We start from the raw sequence: 23,322 nt of genomic DNA, 5'->3' as shown, positions 1-23,322 counted from the left end.
ATCTCCTTGCTGAGGCGGGGGAGTGAGGAAGGGAAGGTAGACAGCCTTGTGAGCAGGCAAGAGGCTGCTGTGAGCCAATCCCAGCTAGTACCTTTCCTGTGTCCAAGAAAGCTTCCATCACCTAGAGTGTGGGAAGTTGGGAAATGGACTTGACTGTGATGCCTGGAACTTTAACCACTAGTAATGATCCAGGGTCACATGGCCTCTGAAATGGGATCACAGATATTCCCAGAACGTTGCGCATCTCTCCTCCTTGTGTGGCCACAGACTCATTCAGGGTCATGTGCCCGGAGACCCAGAACCCATTCCCCCATCAATCTTCTGCTCTTTCCTTATGTACAACTCATACCTTTGTAATGTTTAATCTCAGGCCTATGAAAACAATCAAAGCCGGGTGTTGGTGGCGCACGCCTTTAATCCCAGCACTCGGGAGGCAGAGCCAGGCGGATCTCTGTGAGTTCGAGGCCAACCTGGGCTATCAAGTGAGTTCCAGGAAATGCGCAAAGCTACACAGAGAAACCCTGTCTCGAAAAACCAAAAAAAAAAAAAAAAAAAAAAAAAAAAGAAAACAATCAAGACATAGACACAGGCAAAACATAGACCAGACTCACTAAGATAGGATAGATAATACAGTACTCTCTCCAAATTTGCCAAACACATACAAACCAAACATTGTTAATGTAATTCTTACTTGATAATTGTTCTTATTGTATATAGTTTTCCTGTGTTAGAGTTAAAAATCTTCCTTTTTATTTAGACAAAAAGGGGGGATGTAGTGTGGAATATGTGTACACTGTGTGAAGATGTATCACTGTGGTTGGTGTAATAATCCGAACAGCCAGTAACTAGGCAAGAGGTATAGGTGGGACTTGTGGGCAGAGAGAAACAGGGAAGAAGAATCTAGGCATGCAGGAGATACCACTAAGAGGCAGAACAAGTCAGACACAGAATGGGAGAGAGGCAAAAGCCATGTGGTAGAATGCAGATTAATAAAAATATGGGTTAATTTAAGTTATGAAAGCTACTGGAAAAAAGCCTAAGCTAAGGCCAAGCTTTCATAATTAATAAGTCTCCGAGTTGTTATTGGGGGGCTGGTTATCCAAAGATAGTCCCTTGAGAATGCTTGTTACACTCTGGCATGCTTACCTCAGCCTGGCAAGTCAAACGTAGGCAGGTCTTTGCCAGAACATCTACATTCTGAACACAATTCCCAGTCTCAGTTATTCCAGGATGAGCACTGATGTGGTTGGATAATAAACGCTATAAGAAATATCCCATTGCTGATTTTCCCCTTATTGTACTCATGAGGTGATGGCAATCTGGTGGTACACCAGGAAGAGCCTAGGTGACTTATGAAAGGCTGAGTGTGAGGGGTGGGGGTCGTCTGGCCTGCCTTGGAAGTGCTGTCAGCCTCTGTCTTCATATCTAGACAGGCTTCTGGGGCCAAAGCCCTGGGCGGTGGTGATTATTTATTTGTATGTTAATAAATAACGTTTGCCTGGAGATCAGAGGAGATAGCAGCCATAAACAAAAGTCAGACAATGGTAGCACACGCCCTTAATCTGATCACATGGCAGGCAGAGTCTCTGTGTGATCAAGGACACAGTCAAGCATGGTGACACACGGCTTTAATCCCAGTACCAACCATAGAGACCTGGAGGTCTGTACAGACAGGCAGTGACGAGGAAGTGAAGTAGCTGGGCCAAGAGCCAATGAGAGGGCAGAACAGCAAGGCAATAAAGGCACAGGTTAGACAGGAAGAAGCTCTCTCTGGGGAAGCTAGAGTGGCGTGGTGAGCTAAGGTTAGCTGGTGACTCTCACTATTTCTCTGATCTCTACAGCTTTCACTCCTGTATTTGGCTTTGTGTTTCTTATTTAATAAGACTTTTTAAAAATTCATCTACACTGAGCCCATGAGAGAATTTGAGAAATGAGAAGAGAAATGAGGGAAGGATCCCAACAAAGACCACTCTATCCCGAACACCCATTCCCTTCTCTGCAAATTCTCTAGGAAGCAATGCCTCAGAGTCTTACAGTCGGGGTCAGTTCATGAGAACGCATGTACACTCCTGTCCAGGTCTGTAGGTGAAGACAGGCCAGGCCCGCACAGCTCAGTGCATGCAGAAAGCTCTGGAAGCATTTCTTTCTTCAAAGGTAAACTTCTGTTCCCCACCCCATGCCCTCAGCCCTGTCTAAACTTCGGTGTCTTGTCTTTGAGCCACCACAGAAAAGCTTTAAGGTCGGAGGTCAGCGCTGTGCTTCCCGAGGGACCGAGAAGGCCTTGCACAGGCTGCTGGTCTCTTAGTCCCCGTCACTGTCCTCGTCCCCGCCACGTCAGTTCCAAAGGGCACAGCAAGGCTCGTGGCTACTCCTGGCTGGAAGCCCCAGAGCTGCTGCTCATCCCCAGCCCTCCTCCTCTCCCACTGTAGCTCCTTCCTGACTGTGTGCCCTCTGTACTACCCCCCAGACAGTGCTCCTGCTCTCTCCGGCCTCCCCTGCCTCTCTAAGGCAGTGCTGAAGACAGCAGGAAAAGGAAGCCACATGCACAGGCTGTCCCGAGTGTAGCAGTGAACACACACCTGCTGGTGCCTGACTTGACGACACTCTCTTGCGTGAAGTCCTGGCTCCGACCCAGTGAAGTCCAGAGTTGCAAAGCATGAAGTGGGGTCTGACAAGGGGGCTCCACTAGATAACCCCCCACCGCCCGGCTCCCACCTTGACCTCTGCGCTTCTCATGGACCCTCTCTTCCTGGTCTGTTTCCATGGCCAGGAGTCAAACGCCATACTTTCTGCATTAGCATTGTCGTGGGTGTTCTGGAGTGACTGAGCTGGTCACGTTTCATTTTCTATTGTCTATGCTTTTTTTTCTTTTCTTTTCTTTCTTTCTCTCTTTCTTTCTTTATTTATTTTGCGCCTTTCCTGGGACTCACTTGGTAGCCCAGGCTGGCCTCGAACTCACAGAGATCTGCCTGCCTCTCCCTCCTGAGTGCTGGGATTAAAGGCGTGCGCCGCCACCACCGCCTGGCTTCTATTGTCTATGCTATGATTCATATTTTACATGTGTATGAAGGCCAAGGCTTTGCCTCTGTGAACTCTAGGATCCATAGCATGGGGGCAGCACTTACTAAAATGCTGTACACACACCACTTACCGCAACTTCACCTGGGGCTCTCCTGAAGCTCAGTCCTGAGACTTCCCAGAGCTTTGGGGATTCATCCCCAATATTATGAAATGGAAGAAACAACACATTCAGAGACCCCTGGAGGGGACTGATCTGATGTGGTTCCCAATGGCAGAAGAAGGCTAGCCAGCCAGTGAAGAAAGTCGCCATGAGTCATCTTAACTACAGTCTTCAAAAAGTGGGGTTGTCTGGTTTCTCAGCAGCATTCTCAGAAGACAAAGAAGGATACTTTCCTCTCATCCCAACTAGACAAGCTGCTGGGCTTCAGAAAGTCCCTCAAGGGCAGCAGGAGACAGAGGGAACTTCTGTCCTTGGGACCCAGAAGGACTAGGCGCGACCCTTGAGGTGTATCAGGGCCACTCACCCAGTGACAAAGTTAATTAGCTCACATCTGGGTCAAGAGCATTGAGGAAAATCATCTCGGATCAATGTCAGTCTAGCACAGCCCGCTAGGAAAAGATGAAATTCTGTCTTTATCCTTCTCCTTCACAGGATTCTTCACAATGGCGTCAATGGAGAAAGGCGTTCACTGCCTGACAACCAAACTCAGAAACAGTACGAAGACAAGGGTTGTTTTTCAAGAGGTGGGACAGCCAAAGTTTTGAAAATTATGACCCAAATCATTATGGTTACTGAAATACTGAGGCAACACAAACAGCACGAAGTAAAATCAGCCTAAAGTCCTGCACCTAGGGTATGTAAGCCTGATGTGCCAGTGTTTTGTTGTTGTTGTTGTTGTTGTTTTAGAAAATGAATATTCTCTGACCTAAAGTACTCAGTGAGTGACAAAGGCCTACATAATCATATCATCCACTGGGGACAAACGCATTTTCTTTCATGATGGAAGAGTGACGGTTTTTATAACTGGCTTCTGTTCCTTATGCTTTTAAAATAGTTATCTTGTAAAAATATTGTCAAGAATAGCAAAATGACTGGTGTCTGGCGCAGGAGTATTCTGGAAAATTAGATCTATGGCTGTGCACGACTGAATATTTTCTGGAAATAATAACCATTTAAGGACTCCTCAGCGAGGCCCCAATGAGGGACCGTACTTCAGCGCAGTTGCTGCTCCTTGGGTGTCTCTGGTGTTACACACATGTCTGGTCATCATCCAACTCCAGCAACCACTAATGGACCAGCTGCCAGAGAGCCTCCTGTCATTTGAAAAGCTTGGGAGAAGATGGCTGAAGGAGACTGTTTTACCATTTCAAACTCACTAGGGCATCAAGCCTGGAAGAACGGAGTGAGGGGTTTATTGTGACTCTTGACTTCAGAAAATGTTGCCTAAACCTACATTTTTCAAGTCACTAAATTTTTCTCTTCTCCTCCAGGCTGTCACTCAAGTGAAAGGGCCCAAGCAATTCCGGGGTAAAAGTTTAGGAAAGCGGCAAAATCTCTGAGGAAAGACTATGTCTGTCTGACCTGCTCCCCAGGACCCATCCAATGACTTATGTGAATTTTCCTCTCATTGAAAAACATCTAACACCGCAATGCTACACAACCACATGGGAGCATAGGAAGCTCTTCTAAAGCACAGGCTCCATGGCTCTGGACTTTCTTAACTCTGAATCCATGGGTCCGGTTTTTAGTTCGTCTTCAATGGTGCTGATCCTGCTCAGGTGTTATTTCTCTCCGCCTATTAACTAATAAATTAAGTCATTTCATCTTACTAAATCAGCTCAAAGCCGCAGTGTGCTCAGGACATTGTCTTCTTGGTTCCTCTGATGAAGATTTCCTTCCTATTCTGTACAATGCAACACCGTTAGCCACTGCATCCCCACCATGAATCCCACACCACCGGGATACCTCGCATGAGCATCTTCCAACCTTTATTGGCGAATGGCTGGAGATTTCTTGTTGCATTTAGAAAATCAGATCCAACGATATATGTTTGGATTTTTTTCTACCTTAGAAATCTTGACCAGGAAGGGCTGCTGATGGAAGTCATCCACACAGTTTCCTCACTGCAGATGAACAAGACGCTTCAATCCTGCCACGGTTCCCCCAGATCCTGCCATTGGAGAACTCAAAGAAAGAGACTCAGGGCTTCCTTGCAGAGTAGGAGCTGAGATGTTCTCACAGTGTATGATAACCTAACCAGGCTACTGAATGAAAGGGCTTAGGAAGGAAATCTGCGGGGCAGAAAGGGACAAGCCAGCTTCCTACACTTCCTACAAGAACACTTCCACGGCAGCAGCAGAGAGAAAGAATATGCGGTAGGTAGACCACGAACTGAGGATGAGAATTCCACCTTAAAACTCGGTGGCCCAGTGCCTGCGAATCTGCTCTCAGACTCAGCTGCTCACTTGGTGGTGTGTCTGCTCAGTGAAGGTCAGAACAATCCGTCTCATTTCCTGATGACTCCTGGGTTCCCCAGGGCTGCTGCAAGGGGAGTGTTGTTAATGTAAAAGGTGCTATTTGGCTGCAGGGATTCCTTCCTGTGGAAACTCGCCAGATGGTCTATATATCGTGATCTCAAGCAAACTGAAATTTCCCAGGTGACAGCTGGCCTATTTAATTAAATCTTTGGAGCCCAGAGTTCAGGCAGCCTGTGTACTGGAGCAGCCCCAATGCTCTGACAACCATGTGTAGAACCTCAAAGCTGCCTCGTACCGTGGAGAGCCAATCACAAAAGGGTCGGGGCAGGGCTGCTCCAGGAGACTGCACATCTTGGTTATTTGTGTTAAGGAAGAATCAAAAGCAGACAGTGGAGACAAGGGCCACATGTCAGAGGATATGAAGTCAAGACCAGAGACGAACCTGGGTGATGGAGTAAACACATCCTGGTGGCCAGGAGAAGGGACAAAGTCAAGCACCGTGCGCCAATGCACGGGAGGCTGCAAGGTGGAAACACACCGTGCTAGCCACCCAAGGCAGCCCTCTCAAAGCAGCTGAGCTGCCAAGAGTATGTTCACCAAGGAAGAAAAAGAGTTCTCAGAAAAAGACATGGCCGGCATCTCCTCACCCTCCGGCCACGTGCGAGGGTGAACCCTCCATCCTGGGTCTTCTCTGTACACTCAGGTAGAATAGCAGATACCCACAGCTGGCCATCAGGGATAAGATGCACTGGAGGTGAGCTCCAGCGGCGAGCACCTGGATGGGGGCCAGTGCTGGTGGGACCACAAGAGGTTTTTGTTTTAACCAAGGTCTCCACTCATCTCCCTTCCCCCTACGGAAACTCTGTGAAACAAACTGCTCTGAGCAGAGAGTGGAGATGTAGGAAAAGAGACATGATACAAAAGAAAGAATAATTCATACTGGCTAAATGCCGCTGCCTTTGCAAACAGACTCTCTCTCTTTCCTCCAGACTCCCCCCGGCCCTGCTCCACTCCCCTTCACCTAGACTGTTGTGAACCCGCTGCTGCCGGGTCCATTCTGAATGAGATGTTGTTACCTCATGCTTCCGTGCTGATTTATATTTATGGGCTATGCTGCCAACCAGAAGGACTTTCTAAACCCCTACAGTTTTATTTGAGAAGCAGCCACCGAATGGGGAAACTGGAAGCTACTGTTTTCCTTTCAACAACGCTTACATCATCACCAAGGCCCTCTGTCTCCTCGGTTAAGATGTGGCACAGCCTGCAGGATTCTGGCACATGGGCCTCACATCTGCTTCACACGCTGTCCTGGTAGGCTGGCCACCAGGTGTGGTGGGACCTGGGTGACCTGTTCCAGACAAGCACCACAGGCTGTGAGCGACCGAGTCCTGATACTCTGTGTGCGGGGGCACATTCTCAGTCTGATTCTGTGCCTGGCTTGGATCACCCTGAGCAGTGTTGGCATCTCCAGGCTCTGTACTCTCATCCCCTTGTCAGAGCATCACGGGAGCAGCACCAGTCACGAGCTCTGGTGACGACTGCCCTCCCTTCTGTACAACTGCATGGTGGCCGGGTGCATCCTCCGTCTTTGTTGCTTTAAACAGTAGTGACAGCGCAGAGGCCTGGTGAGCTCAGACAAAGGGCCTGACGAGAATGTTGAGAGTCTGGGTTGGTCTGACAACAGGACTGACTCCCTTCGTGATCACCTCAGTTTTAGGATGAGCGCCCTGGAGCCCTCTTTCTGTCCTTTTGTAGCCACAAAAGACAGCAGGAGAGCATCACAGACAATGAGGTCAAACCTACACAGGGACTGACAGGCTTGGGGACAGCATGGCTGAACTTTCCCAGCATTGTGTCTGCTCAGGTTCTGCAACAGACCAGGAATAAAGTGCAGCCAAGGCAGCTGGTCCCAGGCTGGCCTCCTCAGCTCATGTCCCCCAAGCAACAGCATTCAGAACTCTTGATGGCCTGGACAGTCATTCCCTGAAGTGAGTGTCTGAAGCAACCCACAACCTGTTTGTTAGCTCTGGGTCATTGACTTCTTAATGGAGGGGTGAGTTAGAGGTGGGGTGAATACCTGCAAAGTGAGGACTGGGAGAGTGGACAGCTGTGATTGGCCTGCATAGGTTTCAGATGGTGGAGACATGCATGGACTTACTGCCTGCATGGGTTCCAGGTGGTGGGTACATGCACATGCTGCCTGCATGGGTTCCAGGTGGTGGTGGGGACATGCAAATACTGCCTGCATGGGTTCCAGGTGGTGGGGACATGCACATACTGCCTGCATGGGTTCCAGGTGGTGGTGGGGACATGCACATACTGCCTGCATGGGTTCCAGGTGGTGGTGGGGACATGCACATACTGCCAGCATGGGTTCCAGGTGGTGGTGGGGACATGCACATACTGCCTGCATGGGTTCCAGGTGGTGGGGACATGCACATACTACCTGCATGGGTTCCAGGTGGTGGGGACATGCACATACTGCCTGCATGGGTTCCAGGTGGTGGTGGGGACATGCACATACTGCCTGCATGGGTTCCAGGTGGTGGTGGGGACATGCACATACTGCCAGCATGGGTTCCAGGTGGTGGGGACATGCACATACTACCTGCATGGGTTCCAGGTGGTGGGGACATACACACACTGTTTGTGTGGGTTCTGGGCCCGGCTACTAACTATTTCAAAGAAAACTGGTTTCTCAAGACAGTGCATACAGAAAACCTCAGAGTAGGTCAACTGGGCATTTGCTACCAAGCTGGAGAACACACAATTTACTTTTAATATATAGAGAATGAAGACTGAAAAATAAAACTACCAAAAGCAAATGCCAAGGTAAAAGACCCAGAATTCTAAGGGCAGCAAGATGTGGCTGAGCATGACTTTCAGTGGTGAGAGTCCTGCTGGGCCACGTGACCTCCAGCTCACCACTCTGTCCTGGTCTCCATGTTCCCTGCAGAGCACACACAGAGTATAAGCTAGGAATTCTCTGGACTCACAGTCAGCTCAGCATCCCCTAGTCCTCAGCAGCTGAGGAACTGACCCAGGTCACTCCATGCAGGTCTCAGAGCCTCCCCCCGCCCAACCCGGGTCTCTTCATCATCCTCACAATGCATCAGAACGGTTGTTTTTTAATACAAATGTAACTACTCACTTCTCATCTCCAGCTCTCACAGGAAAAAAAAAATGCAAATTCCTCAATAGGGCAAGATCTGAGTCCAGAAGCTTCTGGCCTTAAGTGTCTGTCCGAGCACTGTGTAGGACCTCTGTCTAATGCAGACTCTCCACTGACTCTTTTCCACTTTGATAGTTAAAAGGTCACTTCAGGCATACGTGCTCGTGTGGAAACAGAGAGGAGCGGTGGGAATCCGAGCCTGCTCCTCCTGGGTGGGTGCTTCTGAGAAGGACTCAGCACACTGGTCCAACACGTGCTAAGACAGGCTTCCTGGAATGTCCACTTCACGCCTGGACTTTGACAGCTTCCTACAGCTACCCTGTCCACAGAGGAGGAAGAAACAGTCCTCTCTGGAGGACACACGAGTGCTTCCTGGAAATTGTCCCGTCTGCAGCTACAGGCACCAGCTGTTAAAGCGTCCACTTCTCCCTTTGTGGAGGAGGCTGTGGAGGTGTCCGTGTGAGGGTCAAAACCACAGGGGAGGGAAGGGGGTGTGGCCCGGGTCCTTGCTGATTCTCTGGACACACAACAGCTCTACTTCTACTGGCTTGGAAGAAGGCTAGATGACCTTCCAGATGCCACGCATGGCATGGAGGATGTCAGGGCTGGTGCATTCTGGGAAACCAGCCTGTGCAAGAAGAGTTGGTGTCTCAAGAATGAGGAGTGATGCCAACAGACAACATGTCAGAGGAGGTGGCAGTGATGGAGCTGTGGGTGTCTCTGTATCCGTGGTGTCTGCTTCATTCCTCTCATTACTTCAGAAAGAGTTCTCCGTTAGAAAAATTGCAAGAGATAAAATTCCTATTGCATTGAATGAGCGTCTTGCCTTGCTTCCCAGCTTCCCCTTGCCTTGGGGAAGGTGGAAAGTGGTTGCTATCTAACAAGATAGTGTTAAGTGGCAGAGAGCCTCTGTGCTGAGCACCACAGAGCGGTGCCCCAGAGGTGTCCTGACATGACAGGCATCACAGGACCCTCATGTTTTGAGCTCCTCTTTGACTTTACGGGACCTTGATGACAAGACATCAGAGTGAGAACTGAGAACAGCGTCAGCTGTCCTCTGGGGACAAAGGGATCCCACAGGCTCAAGAAGCTGCTTAGATAGGAAGGAGCAAAGAGAAAAGGGTAGAGTCCTGATAGACTCGGCAGGAGCACACCCTCCATCATCTCAGGAATGTCTGAAAGCCAATTAACACCTAAGGGGGAACCACTTCACCCTTTGGGGGGGGGGAAGGACTCAGTTTCACTGTACAGTTTGACACATGAGAAGAGAACTAGAAAAAAATTTTTAATCATAATCTTAGAAAAAAATCTAGAAATTTGTATGCCTTGCTATTATTCATTACGAACCATGTTTCCTTCCATTTTTTGGCTACAGGAGTGTCCTTGTTGCCTGTCACAGGTTTATGCAGATGGGCACCATAGTCTTGGTCTATAGAAAGAATATAACCCAGTTTCTGTCACCAGTGGGGCCCTTTCTTATCCCTTCCTGTTGTGGACATAACCCCCATACCTGGTCAACATCACCTCAGGGAGCTGGGTGTGGCCTGTCTCCACACCTTTCTCCTGAAGGTGACTGTCACCTCCAATGCCTGTGCCTCCCCTCTGGGGATTGAGCTGAGCTGTTCTTATCATAATGAATCTGGACAAAAGCCTCTAAGAATTTTACCCAAGCATATTCAGGGGACATTTTAACCAATACTGACCTCCATTCTCCCAGATTTCCTAATTGTTTTTATTGTTGTTATTTGTTTTTTTGGGGGGGGAGTATTGTTATTTTGTTTTTGTTTGTTTTTTGCCTAATGGCATGGATGGTGAGGCAATGAAGCTATGATCTCGGTGTCCAGGTCCCAGCTCCTAGAAAGCAGAAGTGGTTCTCCCACATCCTGAACCCTCAGAGTGCTCTCTCTCTCTCTCTCTCTCTCTCTCTCTCTCTCTCTCTCTCTCTCTCTCTCTCTCTCTCCTTACACACACACACACACACACACACACACACACACAATATTAAAAAGGAACAACTCACAAAGAGAAGGGGTGACATTCTAACTGACTCTAGATTCAAGACACAGGGGTACTGAGGTGAAAACCTTGATGTCAGAATGAAAAAAAAAGGTTGGTAGGGGTGGACAGAAAGACAACCGACAAAAACTACCCGTGTCTGAGTGGCTTCTCTCAGGGACAGCAGCCAGCATGACAAGCTAATATGACAAGCCAATCGTGTCACCTCACAGCTGGCCAGCCTGTCACAACCCCCTGGAACCCGAATCGTTCCAGAAATAAGACCAACTCAGGAGCCATCAGAGGAAGCTAAATGAGATTAGTAAGAATAGTTGGGGTTGGGCTTATGATGAAAGACTTAAAGGGAAGAGAACAGAACTGGGGGATAGCCCAGTCAGTAAACGGTTTGCCTTAAGAACATGAAGGCTGAGTTCGCTCTCCAGAACCCATGTAACAAAGCCAGGTGTGGCTGGTGGCACACGCTTGTAATCTTAGGGCTGGGGAGGTGGAAACAGTTGAATCCTTAAGGCTGGGTGGCCAGGCAGCCTAGTCAAATAGGTGAACTTTGAACCAGCGAGAGATCCTGACTTAAAATCAAGGTGGATGGCTCCTGAGGAGTGAGATCATGCACCTGCCTGGTGATACAGGGCTCTCGGCAACATCTCTGGCCGGTCCATTCTGCCTGAGCCATCTAATTAGATTCTGTGAACAGATGTATTGCAGAGAACTTTTAACTTGGCTATGGTTGAGTCTTAGCAAATTCGGATTAGTTCTGGGAAGAGCCTAAATGGATAAAATGAACTAAGGCCAGAGGGCAAGCTGGTCGCTTCTTCCGACTGGGTTATTCTAGATAAACGGCCTTAATAAAGAGGCAGGAAATGTTTGTAATAGAATAAAGATTGTTTAGCAACAATTAAACATATTTGGTGGTGTCCAAGGACAGTGCGTTCTCTTAAGTTTTTGGAGCTGCTTCTGAAATTCTGCTTACGTTATGAATTTGTCAGGATGATGCCTCTTCCAGGACCTGATAGTGACTTACACTTCATTCTGCCTCATTTCTTTGTAAACACCACTCTCTAAGCATTGGGGTCAAGCAGCTTCTCACATAACTGGCGATGTACCTGCCTCAGCAGAAGTAATAAACACAGTTCTTCTAAACAACTATGGCTGGTGGAACCTGGGTTGGACAGCTGGCCCAGAGTCCCGGACTCTTAGGGTTCTCTGCTGAACACCCCTCCTGTTAGTTTATGTATCCCTTAACACAGGGTCCTGGGCTACTTGGGAAAATCCATGGGTAGCTTGTGAATGAGGTATTTATTATATAAAAGTGTTGGGTAACAAGAAATCAAATCAAAGCCAGTAGATATTTAGAACATTTAGGTGCTTTTCAAAAGCTGGCCATTTTCAAACACTTCCCTGTCGGTGTATGTCAGTATTCCTGGTTTGCATCCATTGTGATGGGAAATGTGTTTGAATTCAGCTGTGATCTGGGCTGGGCCTGCTGCAGAGGTGATGTTTACTGGAGGGGGAGGAGGACTACATGTTCCTTGTTGTCTACCTGTTCTCGCTAGTGTCCCACCAAGATAGTATGATTCCTACCCTGCTAGGTAACCTTCCCTGCCTTCCCAAGCCCTCTGCTGGCTGATTCCCACAGTTCACCAACGATCTCTAATCATCATGGCGCTGCCTCTGTGGATGGTGTGCAGGTGAATCACTGGTGTGTCACCACTAATCACAGGCTGTGTTTTCACACTTCAGGATGATGCTTGCCGTGGTGACAGCAGACAGTCAACTGAGGAGGCCCTTCAGAGCATAGGACACTGCCAAATGCCCAGTCCCTACGGTGAAGCTGGCGCTGCTGCTTATAAAGCACATACTAGGAGCAGTGTGGGCTGAACATTGCCCTCTTCCTAAGATGAGGTCTATGGGTAGGTTGATAAGCCTCTCAGACTCTTTAGTCACTAGTAGCCACCACACACCTGGTAGCCGGGAGGAGGGAGTCTCCCAGGGGCTTGTCTGGGCAGAAGTTGGGGCAGAAACCATGCCCCCCCTAATTTATGAGAATAGGAAATGCTCTGTAGACGGGATGCCACGCGTACTCACTCTGGTGCCCCACCCCTTGCTCACTCTGGTGCCCCGCCCCTTCCAAATCACTCCCAGTCCTATGCATCCGGCCTTCTTAAAACCCTCGGGGGAAGGAAGCTCCTCATGTTCATCAAGTAACAGAGAAAATGTCACCGTTCACTCAGGACCCCATGCCTGTAGAGCATTGACAAATTGCAACCTCTGGCTGGCCCTCATCACTCATTTCTCCACAGGTTAGTGGGGAAATATCTCTTTCCGTATTTTGTCTGTTCTTATTTTACTGTGAATACTTTTCAAAACCTCCCCCCAAACCTCAAGTTTCTCCTCATTCTCTGAAAAACCAGAAAATAACTATCAACCGAGTGCCCTATTCTAATGAAATTTTCAGTAGGACTTTGTACTGTCAAGTAGTGCACAGCATTTCTCCTTCATTCTTGCCCATCATTTGCCTTCAGCCCCATGTTCATGTCTTGTAACTCAGCCATAAAAAAAAAAGAGAGAGAAAGAAAGAAGTAGTAAGAACCTAACAGAAAGTTTGTTCTCCATTATCCCCAGTGTCCAGGTGTCCAGGAGGCTCTTTTCTGCAACACATCTGTGGGGTGACATCCAGAACGTCCTCACAGACATGGCTCTCATACTGCACCTCTGCCCAACCACTGGGCGTCTCCATTCCTGGCTCCTCTCCCTGCTGTTCCTATTCCTAAAGCCTTAGGGAGGGCAGTATGAGGTGAGCCTCCCGACTGGCTGGACCCACAACTGTCTTTCCTCATCGGAACCCATTTAATGCTCACATTTTGCCATGTAGCTGTCTTCTAAAGGACCATCAACCACATTCATCTACAAGTTTACCTTCACGCTTAGTCATCAAGACCAGTAATCAGAAACTAACATCATGAAGACCCAGGTCTCACTTTCAATCATTGCCATGTTAGGAAGGACCCTTAACACATGCAGAAACCATATCCTGGCTTGTGTCATTGATTTGAGCAAAGCATTCTATTGCTTTCAACCTCCTCCCTATCTGCGTGATAGAAGGAGGGTGGCACAGGGTGGCCTGTGTGTGTGTGTGTGTGTGTGTGTGTGTGTGTGTGTGTGTGTTTGGGAGTTGGAGGAGCACATGGCCCAGAGGGACACACACACAGCTTCACCCATATGTTCAAGTTCAGAGGAATTTGTCTAAAGCACAGTATGGGCTGGGGCTGTAGCTCAATTAGTAAAGTGCTTAGGATTCAGGAGGCCTTGGGCTGGCTTCTCCAGTACCACATAAACCAGGTGAAATGGCACATGTCTGTAATTAAAGAACCCAGGAGGTGGGGAAGGAGGATAGGGAGTTCAAGGTCATTACATAACAAATTCAAGGTCAGCATAGGCTATGTGAGACCCTGTCTCAAAAATTTTTAAAATGAATAATAAATAAAGAAGCACAAAGGCACCTTGTTCTCAGCTGACTCATGTCTCAATTCAGCATTTGATCTGACAGCAGAAATCGTGGAAGTTGACATTTATTTTTTGAAAGAGAACCATTGACATCTCTCACTGTCATGGAATCCCCTGGCTGTGGAAGGCGATGTCTGCTGGCTGCCCATCCACTGTGCAAGAAAGGCAAACACTAACCTCTCCATGTGTCATGCAATACCTGGCCAGAATGCATAGCTTGGGGTCTAATTACCTTTGGGGCGCAAGCTAAGCTATGCCGACGGCGAGGTAAGGATCGTTTTCTGCTGCCTCAGAAAGTCATAATTAATTTCGAAGCAATTTAAAATGGTGCTAAACTATCGCTTGGAAAGGATGGAAGGTGGCTTGAGGGTTTGTGTTTGAGTCCAGGGTTGTAATTATGCCTGTAATTGCCATAGGCTGCCAAGGAGAGAAGACACTCCGACACCTCTTCCTCCTTTCCCTGGATGAAAAGAGCTCTGAGGTCTAAGAAATGGTGAACTTCAGGATCAGTTACCCTCCCCGCACTGGAAATGTTCATTCTTTTAAAGCCTCATGCCGGAGACAAGGCATGCAGCTCAGTTGGTAGAATGCTTGCCTAACATGCATCAGACCCCGGGTTCAGTCCCCACGACTGCATAAAGGAAACGGTTCAGCACACACTTGCAACTCCAGCACTTAGGAGGTAGAGGCAGAAGTATCAGAAGTTCAAAGGTCACCCTCAACTGTGTAGTGAGTTAGAGGCCAATCTAACATGAACAGGTAGAGGCTCCATGAGGCCTATCTCAACCAAAACAAAAATTAAAATAGAGAGAAAGAGATTGATGTTAACTGAAATCAACAAACATGAATGCTGAGCTGACAAAGGATAGCAAGAGGAAGAGAAACATGGCCTCCTATTCTGTCACTCTGGTGGGCTCTGTGGTGATGGAAGGGAGTTGGAGGGCTGGGTCTCACCCAAGGGACCCTGTGAGGTACAGGAAAGGGGTGAACCAATAAGTCCACATCTTTGCCACATATCTCAAGCCCTGGATACATAGACGCACACTGACAGGTACATGCTGATGGACAGGCAGGGAGGGTGTCCCTGGAAGGTGAGTCCTGAGGGAAGAAGGGAGGAGGCACATCTCTAATAAGGGATCACATTGGATTCTTCACAAATAGCTCTTCAGGCTCAAGAGAGTATGAGGATAAGAAGAGTGGGGTAGATGGAATAACAGGGCAGGTACATTGTTTAAAAACACCCATGCGCTCTTTTTAGATAAAAAAAAATACACATATTTTTAATTATGTGCCTTTGCATGTTTGTGTGTGGGTATGAGCCCATTCATGCAGGTGCGCTCTAAGCCCAGGAACATCAGATTGTTACTGAACTAGAGTAACAGAGAGTGTGACACACAGACATGAGAAAATGGTGGCACTCACACCTTTAATCCTAGCATTCCAGAGATAGAAATCCCTCTGGATCTCTGTGAGTTCAAGGCCACATTGGAAATAGCCAAGCATGGTGACACGCCTTTAATCCCAGAAAGCCAGCCTTTAATCCCAGGGAGTGGTGGTAGAAAGCAGAAAAGTATATAAGGCGTGAGGGTGAGAAACTAGAAGCATTTTGGCCTGGTTAGGCATTTGGCTGGTTAAGCATTCGGCTGGTTAAGCTTTCAGGCTTTGGAGCAACACAGTTCAGCTGAGATTCATTGAGATGAGGACTCAGAGGCCTCCAGTCTGAGGAGACAAGACCAGATGAGGATCCGGCGAGGTGAGATAGCTGTGGCTTGTTCTGTCTCTCTGATCTACCAGCATGGACCCCAATAACTCGCCTCGGGTTTGATTTTATTAATAAGAACCTTTAAGATTCATGCTACAGGAACCAAAGTTGGGTCCTCAGCAAGAGCAGTTCATGCTCTTAAGCACCAATCCACCTCTCTAACCCTACCCCACCCCTGTGAGGTATTTTAATTAAAAGCGAAAGAAGATAGATTTGCCAAAGGGGAAAAGGTGGCTTGTGCTTTGTTTAGGTTTCTACTGACCTAGTTTTTACTTTTCACAAGGCCGTAAGACAACCTGACATAGAAACCTACAACATGAAAGAACTTAGAGCCGCCGCCTTTCCACATACATCCCAGTGCTAAATTGTTGGACTCCAGATCTGTGTCAGCACTTGCTGCCAGGTGGTGTGAGCTACAGAAGAGGTGAGGACAGCACCAGTCTTCCCAGCTTGAATTGGGAGATGAAGGCTGCCCAGCTGGAAGCAAGCAACAGAGAAGGGAGAGTGTGTCTTCACAGACGAACGCTCATCCCTCAGGCTGTGTGCCATGTGAAGCTTCACCTACCCAGGGGCGGTTGGCTTCCTGTGGAAAAAAATTCTTCCTCCTCACAAAGAAGAGCCTGTATCCTGGAGTTAATTTAAGGCTTTCCTGGATTTCTCTCCTAATAAGGATAATTTCCAAATAATGAAAGCTATTAAGCGGGCATGAGCATCACTCTCCCAAACATCTTGGGACTGAAGAAGAGCTGACCTCTCCAGGGCTTGTTTGAGGGGTAGTGAGGCAATGTCTCTGCCGTGAGGCTCCATGGTCCTTCCTCCTTGTGCCAGCAAACTGTAGTGGCTGCCTTGGCTCTGACAGAGACCTCTTGTACATATTGAATGCTTGCTCCCTGAGTAACTTCTTCTGACCTCCAGACAGGCCAAACAACGATATCTGTCATGTTCTCCATAGTGATGGCCATTAGTTCTCACCAAATTACTTACCACCCCAGTCTTTGAATCAAAAACAGTAGCCACCTAAAGTGTGAAATCCCACCATAAAAGGAGCAAATGGAAGTTTCACTGGACAGTGGTATTCATAGAGGGAAAGCCACAATGCTTAGAAGTCCTTAGAAGTCATGGAGTATTGTTCTTCAAGATGAGTGTTGGGGACAAAGGACATAATGAAATTCTATAGGATATGATAAGGACTAGTCAAATCCAGCAAGCATATTTTTAAAAACCATCTTGTCCACTGCCACAAAAGCCTGGTTTCAGGCAGCATGCTGGAGCACATTTATAGTCTCAGCACCTGGGAGGTAGAAACTGGAGGACTAGAAATTCAAGGCCATCCTCAACTGCATAAGGAGTTGAAAGCCAGAAGAGTCTACATCAGCAATTATCTCAAAAGAAAATCTGATTTTAGAGGCCAGATACTGGTGGGAAAGTACTCTTCATGCCAACCAGCCTCTGCACCAGCTGAGAGGTCTCTAAGAACATAGCATTAATATGCAAAGGTTCCAAGCAGAGAGTCTAGGCCAGATTAGCCCCCAAACCTCATCCTCTGAGTCTCAGCCCTGACCCAGGAAGCAGGAAGAGGAGGCAGAAAGAGGAAGCAAGAAGAGGAAGTAAGAAGCTATCCACAGGAAGGAATATAATGCCCTGAAGATTGTATTGCCATGGGTTCCTGAACCTATGGGCGGACAGGGAGTGGGAACCAGCAGAAAGCCTTGGTCTAGATCATCAGAGCAGAAAGTGGGCTACTACTGCCCAGACCATGTGTTTCATACTAGGAGGAAAGTGTGGCCTGTTTCCCCACAGCAGAGCTAAGGCAGCTACTCCTCTGAGGTGAGCAGGCTCACACGGTGCCATTGGTTGATATTGGTTGATATGAAATGTGGGTGTGCTGGCCTTCTCTTCTTGTTTATACACAGGAAAACATTTTTTCTTTCAAAATTACCCTCTCTGTCAACACCGTCCAAACTATGAAGGAAACACAGAGAATTGCTACATTAGCCTGGCCAGAAGAGACTAGACTAGTCCTGCCTGGCATGGAGGATATGATAGAGTGGACGTGACAGCCTGGAGACTCTGACTGAACATGCGTAGTCTGCAGATGCTTAAAGGGAAAACAACCAAGCAGAATGAAGCAGAGAGCTTCTTCCAAGCATGGTGCATCAGCTCATCGGTGATGTCAGTGTAGGTCTGTCTGCCAAGACCCTTGTTCCTCACATGTCACAGACACTTATATGCCTTTTGAGGAAACCAAACACCCAAGAAGCATCTTCTAGCAAAAGCTCTGATTCATTGTAAGTTTAAATCTATTCTCTGTTTAATCTCAAATAGTCCTTGCAGTTGAGTTCACTTGGTACACAGATGGACTTGTGTTTATGAAAGCCACTTGCCAGCTTCAAGTGCCAGTTCAACGAAGAGTGACGTCAGGATACCCATCCCTCACAGAGTAACTAGAGGCCTTGCAGAAACCCCACAGAGTTTTGTCATCGTGGCTCCCTTTAGAGATACTTTCTCTCTCTTCCCCTACATATCTGGTCTTATACCAGCGGCCCTTTCCACATTGCCAGATTTGAGTTAGCTCTGAGATCAGCATGTGTCTTACCTGTCTCTTACATGGGCTCCCACATCTGCTGGGATTCAGGCTCTCGGTGGAGCCACAAGACATAGGGTCCACCAGGCCACAGGGAAGCAAAGATGTCAGCTTCCTCTTCCCACACTACAAGTGATCCTGAGTGGTTCCAGAGCTGCCTGAACCCCATGGATGCTGTACTCACCCTGCAGTGGCCTGTTCTTGTAGAGGTCCCGGGCCTTCGCTGGGTGGGCTCTGGCTGTATTATCACACTTGGGCTGCTCGTACCTAGGAGCAGGGGGACAAGAGAGAAAAGAGTGGAGTTGAGACCCCGAGTTGGAGTTGTCTTCAGTTTCTCACATCTAACAGCTATGGACAGCTTTAGCTTCAGAACGTTCCAGGAGATCCATCCTTGGATCACAGCTCCTTGGTGGCTTGAGCGGACATTCCTAGATCCTAGCCAGGTCTCAGAACTCAGAGCCCACAATGATCTGTCATTGAAAGTCTAACTAATTTTCAATACAACTCACGGAGCTACAAAAGTTCGTCCAGACATTTAAAAAGAAAATAGAAAGAAGGAAGGAAGTTAGGTACTGTGGGTTCTATCCAGTGTTGATAGAATGCTCCGAAGGTCTGCCCACGCCTTCTGCCTGGAGCTGCTTGCTTCCTGAATGTTTCTGGTTCAAACCCAGATGAACCTCTGTTGTGGCTCAACAGCTCCTTGAAACTGCCCTTGTTCCAGATCTGTGTGAGTGGTGGAGTGGAGTCCCGTACCAGAGATCACTGACTTCCTCCCTCTGTATCATTCTCTACTGTGGTCGTTTGAGTGTAATTGGCCCCCATAAACCCACAGGGAGTGGCACTATTGGGAAGTGAGGCATTGTTGAAGTAGGTGTGGCCTACTTCATATATATATAATGGAGTTTTTATCTGAATCTGTCAAATGTTAATGGACTAGACATCATTAATGTAATTTTTGGCTGTATATATTGTATATACTTATTGGATAGTTTTTCTTGTATTAGTTATAAGCTTTTTTAATTTTAGACAAAAAGAGAGGAAATGTGGTGGTATTGTGTTCCCCAAAATATTGTGTACTCTAATAAATTTATGTGTGGCCTTGTTGGAGGAAGTGTGTCACTGTGGGGCTGGGCTTGGAGATCTCCTATGCTCAACCAATACCCGGTGATACAGTTTACTTCCTGTTGCCTGCAGATCTAGATAGAGAACCCCCAGCTCCTTCCCCAGCACCGTGTCTGCCTGCATGCTGCCTCACGGTAAGAGAGTAGTTGTCTTAGGGTTTCTGTTACTGCATATTTTCAGTCATGAAATGGTGAAATTCTATAATGACTCTTTTCTTCCTCTCTCCCCTGCTACCTCCCTTTCTGCTCACAAAAAGGATAGTGAGGTCACATTTATTCAGTTTCATTTTTCATTATTAATTTGTTTTCCAACCACAAAAAAGGAAATAAAATGAAATTTCTCACTATGAGACATTCCTTAAAGTCTTCTAAAACTGGGCATGGTGGCATGTCTATCATCCCAGAACGCAGGAAGTAGAGACAGGAGGCACAGGAATTCTAGGCACAGCTGTCCTCGCTAAGCATAGAAGCACTTGCCACAGAAGTCCATCAACCTGAGTTCAATCACCAAAATCTACTGCAGAGGGCAAAAACTGATTCCAGAAATTTGAAGAGCGCATTTAAGTAACTGTGTTCTGCTCAATTGAAAGTTGTCTTCTGAGCTCCATATGTGGGATGTGACATGTCTGTGCCCAGATTCACACCACACACACACACACACACTTTTTTAAAAAGAGAGTTTAAGATACCTTTGGCTACATAGTGGGTTCGAGTCTAGCCTTGGTTGCATGAGAATTTATCTCACAAAACCGAAAACAATAAGATATCCTATGGTGTCAGTAATATTACTGCGTAACAAATGACTTCCGATGGAACATCAGATCCAAGCAGTAGGTGCAGCCCAGCTGTGACAAGACCCAGGACCACAGCGCCATTGACTTCCCTCCCTGAACAGCATCTTTGGCACCCGAGAAAACAACACCCTCTTCACACAAACTTTACATCTTTTTGAAATGTTGCTTCTAAAATTGGTGGCCCCCATGAACCCCAGCAAACAGTCCAACAATTGCTCCCCTCCCCAAAGCCACTCAAAAATATTCTTTGGGAACACAGAGGCTCAGTCCCAGACAGCAGGGAACATTCGCAACCACAGGGCAGTGGCAATGGGGTGGGGAGAAACCTACTCAGTCGACATCTGCTGCCCAGGACCACACATCATCAGACAGGAGCCGAAATGCATCTGAAGACGATGGGGATTACAACTGGCTGCCTCGGGGGTCATTGACCACTATTCCCCGAGGGACACTAAATTTAGAGAGAATAAATGCCCTGGGTATCAGAGCTTCATTCCAGGGACCAGGCAGTGCCTGAGGGTTAGGGGTGAGGTAGGGCTGACATCTCTGCCACAGTGACCCGTGACCTATAGAAAAGTGAGCATGTGTCTCAGCTCCTAAGTGATGGTACAGAGCCCCAAGCCAGCAGTCCTGTCGTATGTGGGCCACAGACTGTATTCCAGCGTCCGAGAGCTGGGCTTTCTTTCCAGTATTCATGTCATTCACACAGTCTGAGAGCCAGGCCATGTGCAGTTCCATTCCAGCTCATTTGATCTTTTGCTCTAACTTGGGGCTTAGCTCTCTTGAGCCTTACAGCGGTGCTGAAATTTGAAGAGCGCATTTAAGTAACTGTGTTCTGCTCATTTGAAAGAACACCAAGAATGACTTGCCAATGCAGAAACAGGAATCTGGAGAGGTGCTCATGGGTTTACCAAAGTGCTCTTGGCTGCAACAACCTTTGTTCTTTCAACAGCACTTATTTCACATAAGGAAAAACAAAGAACATTGCCTGGCTATGGCTGCCCATCAGATACCAGGCTTGCCGCCATGGAGAAGTGCAATTTCACGCCCACATGACCACATGCACACGGCCACTGTGCAGAGCGCTGGGGTCAGAAACGGAGGCTGTCTCAAGGCCAGACTGCAGCACCAGGCAGGTGGACAAAGCCTAAGCCAGCCCTCACAAAGGTGAAAGGGAAGCCTGTTCTGGCACTAATGGAGCCGCTGGCTGTCGGCCTGCACGAGGAATCCAATCGCCTCCTCCAAACCCCTGCTACTGTTGGCCAGCAGCCAGGTAGAAATCTGCCCCTCCTCCAGTGTGAGTGCCACCAGGCCTGGCAGCAGGGCCTGGCAGGTAGTGCCCCAACTCCATGAAGGGTCACACAAAATATGGTCAGAATGTCAGTCTTGACCCCAAGGGGCAGGAGAACCTGCAAGAGTCACCACCAGTCTGCTTCAGAGGGAAGGTCAGCTTCGCAAGGATGACAGCCTAGGGCTTGTGCTGGACTCAAGTCCACAGCAGAAGCACCTTATTCCTGTGTGGGACACGAGGACGGAGAGATAGGTGGCTTATAAACGGCAAAGCGTTTGATGCTTGCAGCTTCCTGGTTTCCGAGGTCAAGCAGTCCAAGTACGCAAGAAGACAGGACAAGCAAACTGTTGAGCTCCATGTAGGGCAAGTCCAAGCCAGGGCTTCCCAGGAGGCCTGCTCCACTCTTGTCTTGCTTGGTGTTGTACAAAGCCTGCCTGGGGATGCTCTGCCTTCTAGTCAAAGTTCTCTGGGCCTTGCTGTGTGGCCTTCACACCTTTCTCCCTGACTCCTGCCTCTGTCTCTCACCCAGCTGTTCCATCTCTCTGTGCCCCAGGCCCCTGTTCTTGCTCAATGCCCTTCAGATTTGTTATCAGCCAAAACATGTCCTTATGTAGGCTTAGCCACCGACCCGTTCTGTCTCCGCCACCCCCTTCCCTCAGGAAGCCCCGGTGTTTATCCTCTTCCTTCACCGAGTCCCCATCCTCCAGCGCGATGCCTGGAACACTGAGGACATTCAAATCATTCAAGTGTTTACAGAAAGGAAAACGAAGGAGAGGAAGCCAGGACATGTTCTCACCACCACCGACCAAGTGCAGCGACCCAGGCCAGCACTGTCTGTCCATCAGGGCCGTTGTGGGAAGTGCGAGCCTGACTCTGCTTTCCCTGCCCTGGCTGAACCCTCCACACCTCACATGCTACCTGTAGGCTTTGCAATGCCCCCAGGACATTGCACCCTCCCCTGACTAGAAAGGCTAGCCAGGCAGGAACGAGTGGGGACCCCACCAGCCCCTGCCCACCTCTGAACTGCTCTCCACCCTGGTGTCACCCTCTGTTTGCCTGACCGTGGGACGCTGCAGGTGGCATCAACTCTCTTTCTCACAAAGCAGAGTTTACTAGACTGGAACCTGGCTCTGACCTGGTGCGCACTGGAGGAGGCATGGTAAATGGCTCCCTTCCATGGCTGGACCGGTGACAGCCTCGGGATGAGACCACACTGAGCAAGTCCCTCAGTTCAGAGGGAAATGTCGCTCCTGCTGTCAGAAAGGAAAACTCCCTTGGCTATGGAAATGGTTCCAGCCGGTAAGAGCATCAGCTGCTCTTCCAGAGGACACGGGTTCAGTTCCCAGCATCCACACGGCAGCTCACGACTGTCTATCACTCCGGTCCCAACAGATTTAACACCCTCTTCTGGCTTTTGTTATGTGGATATAAGAAAGTATGGTCCAGAGGAAGACAGCCATATGAACAGGCCTTTCAGCTGGGTTCAGTTTGAGCCCTTTCCTGAACCTTCCATCAGGCAAATGTGGAAGCGGAGAGCTGAGGTTGTCCTGTTTGCCTGAAACCCGGGGAGAGTCTGCACAGA

The 23,322-nt window shown here is 48.3% G+C and overlaps 1 protein-coding gene across 2 annotated transcripts in view; it reads right to left on the bottom strand.

Moving 5' to 3' along the window:
* Smoc2 (SPARC related modular calcium binding 2) overlaps positions 1–23,322 on the bottom strand; it is a 132,260-nt gene that overhangs the window by 12,003 nt on the left and 96,935 nt on the right. For both annotated transcript variants that reach the window (XM_037200505.1, XM_028866604.2), the window contains exon 9: positions 18,719–18,801. In XM_037200505.1, coding sequence (XP_037056400.1) covers positions 18,719–18,801 — 83 coding nt within the window. The remainder of the gene's footprint in view (positions 1–18,718; positions 18,802–23,322) is intronic.

This window comes from Peromyscus leucopus, chromosome 8a (genome assembly GCF_004664715.2).
Source record: "Peromyscus leucopus breed LL Stock chromosome 8a, UCI_PerLeu_2.1, whole genome shotgun sequence".
Taxonomy (NCBI): domain Eukaryota; kingdom Metazoa; phylum Chordata; class Mammalia; order Rodentia; family Cricetidae; genus Peromyscus; species Peromyscus leucopus.
This window is presented reverse-complemented; position numbering and strand designations above follow the sequence as displayed.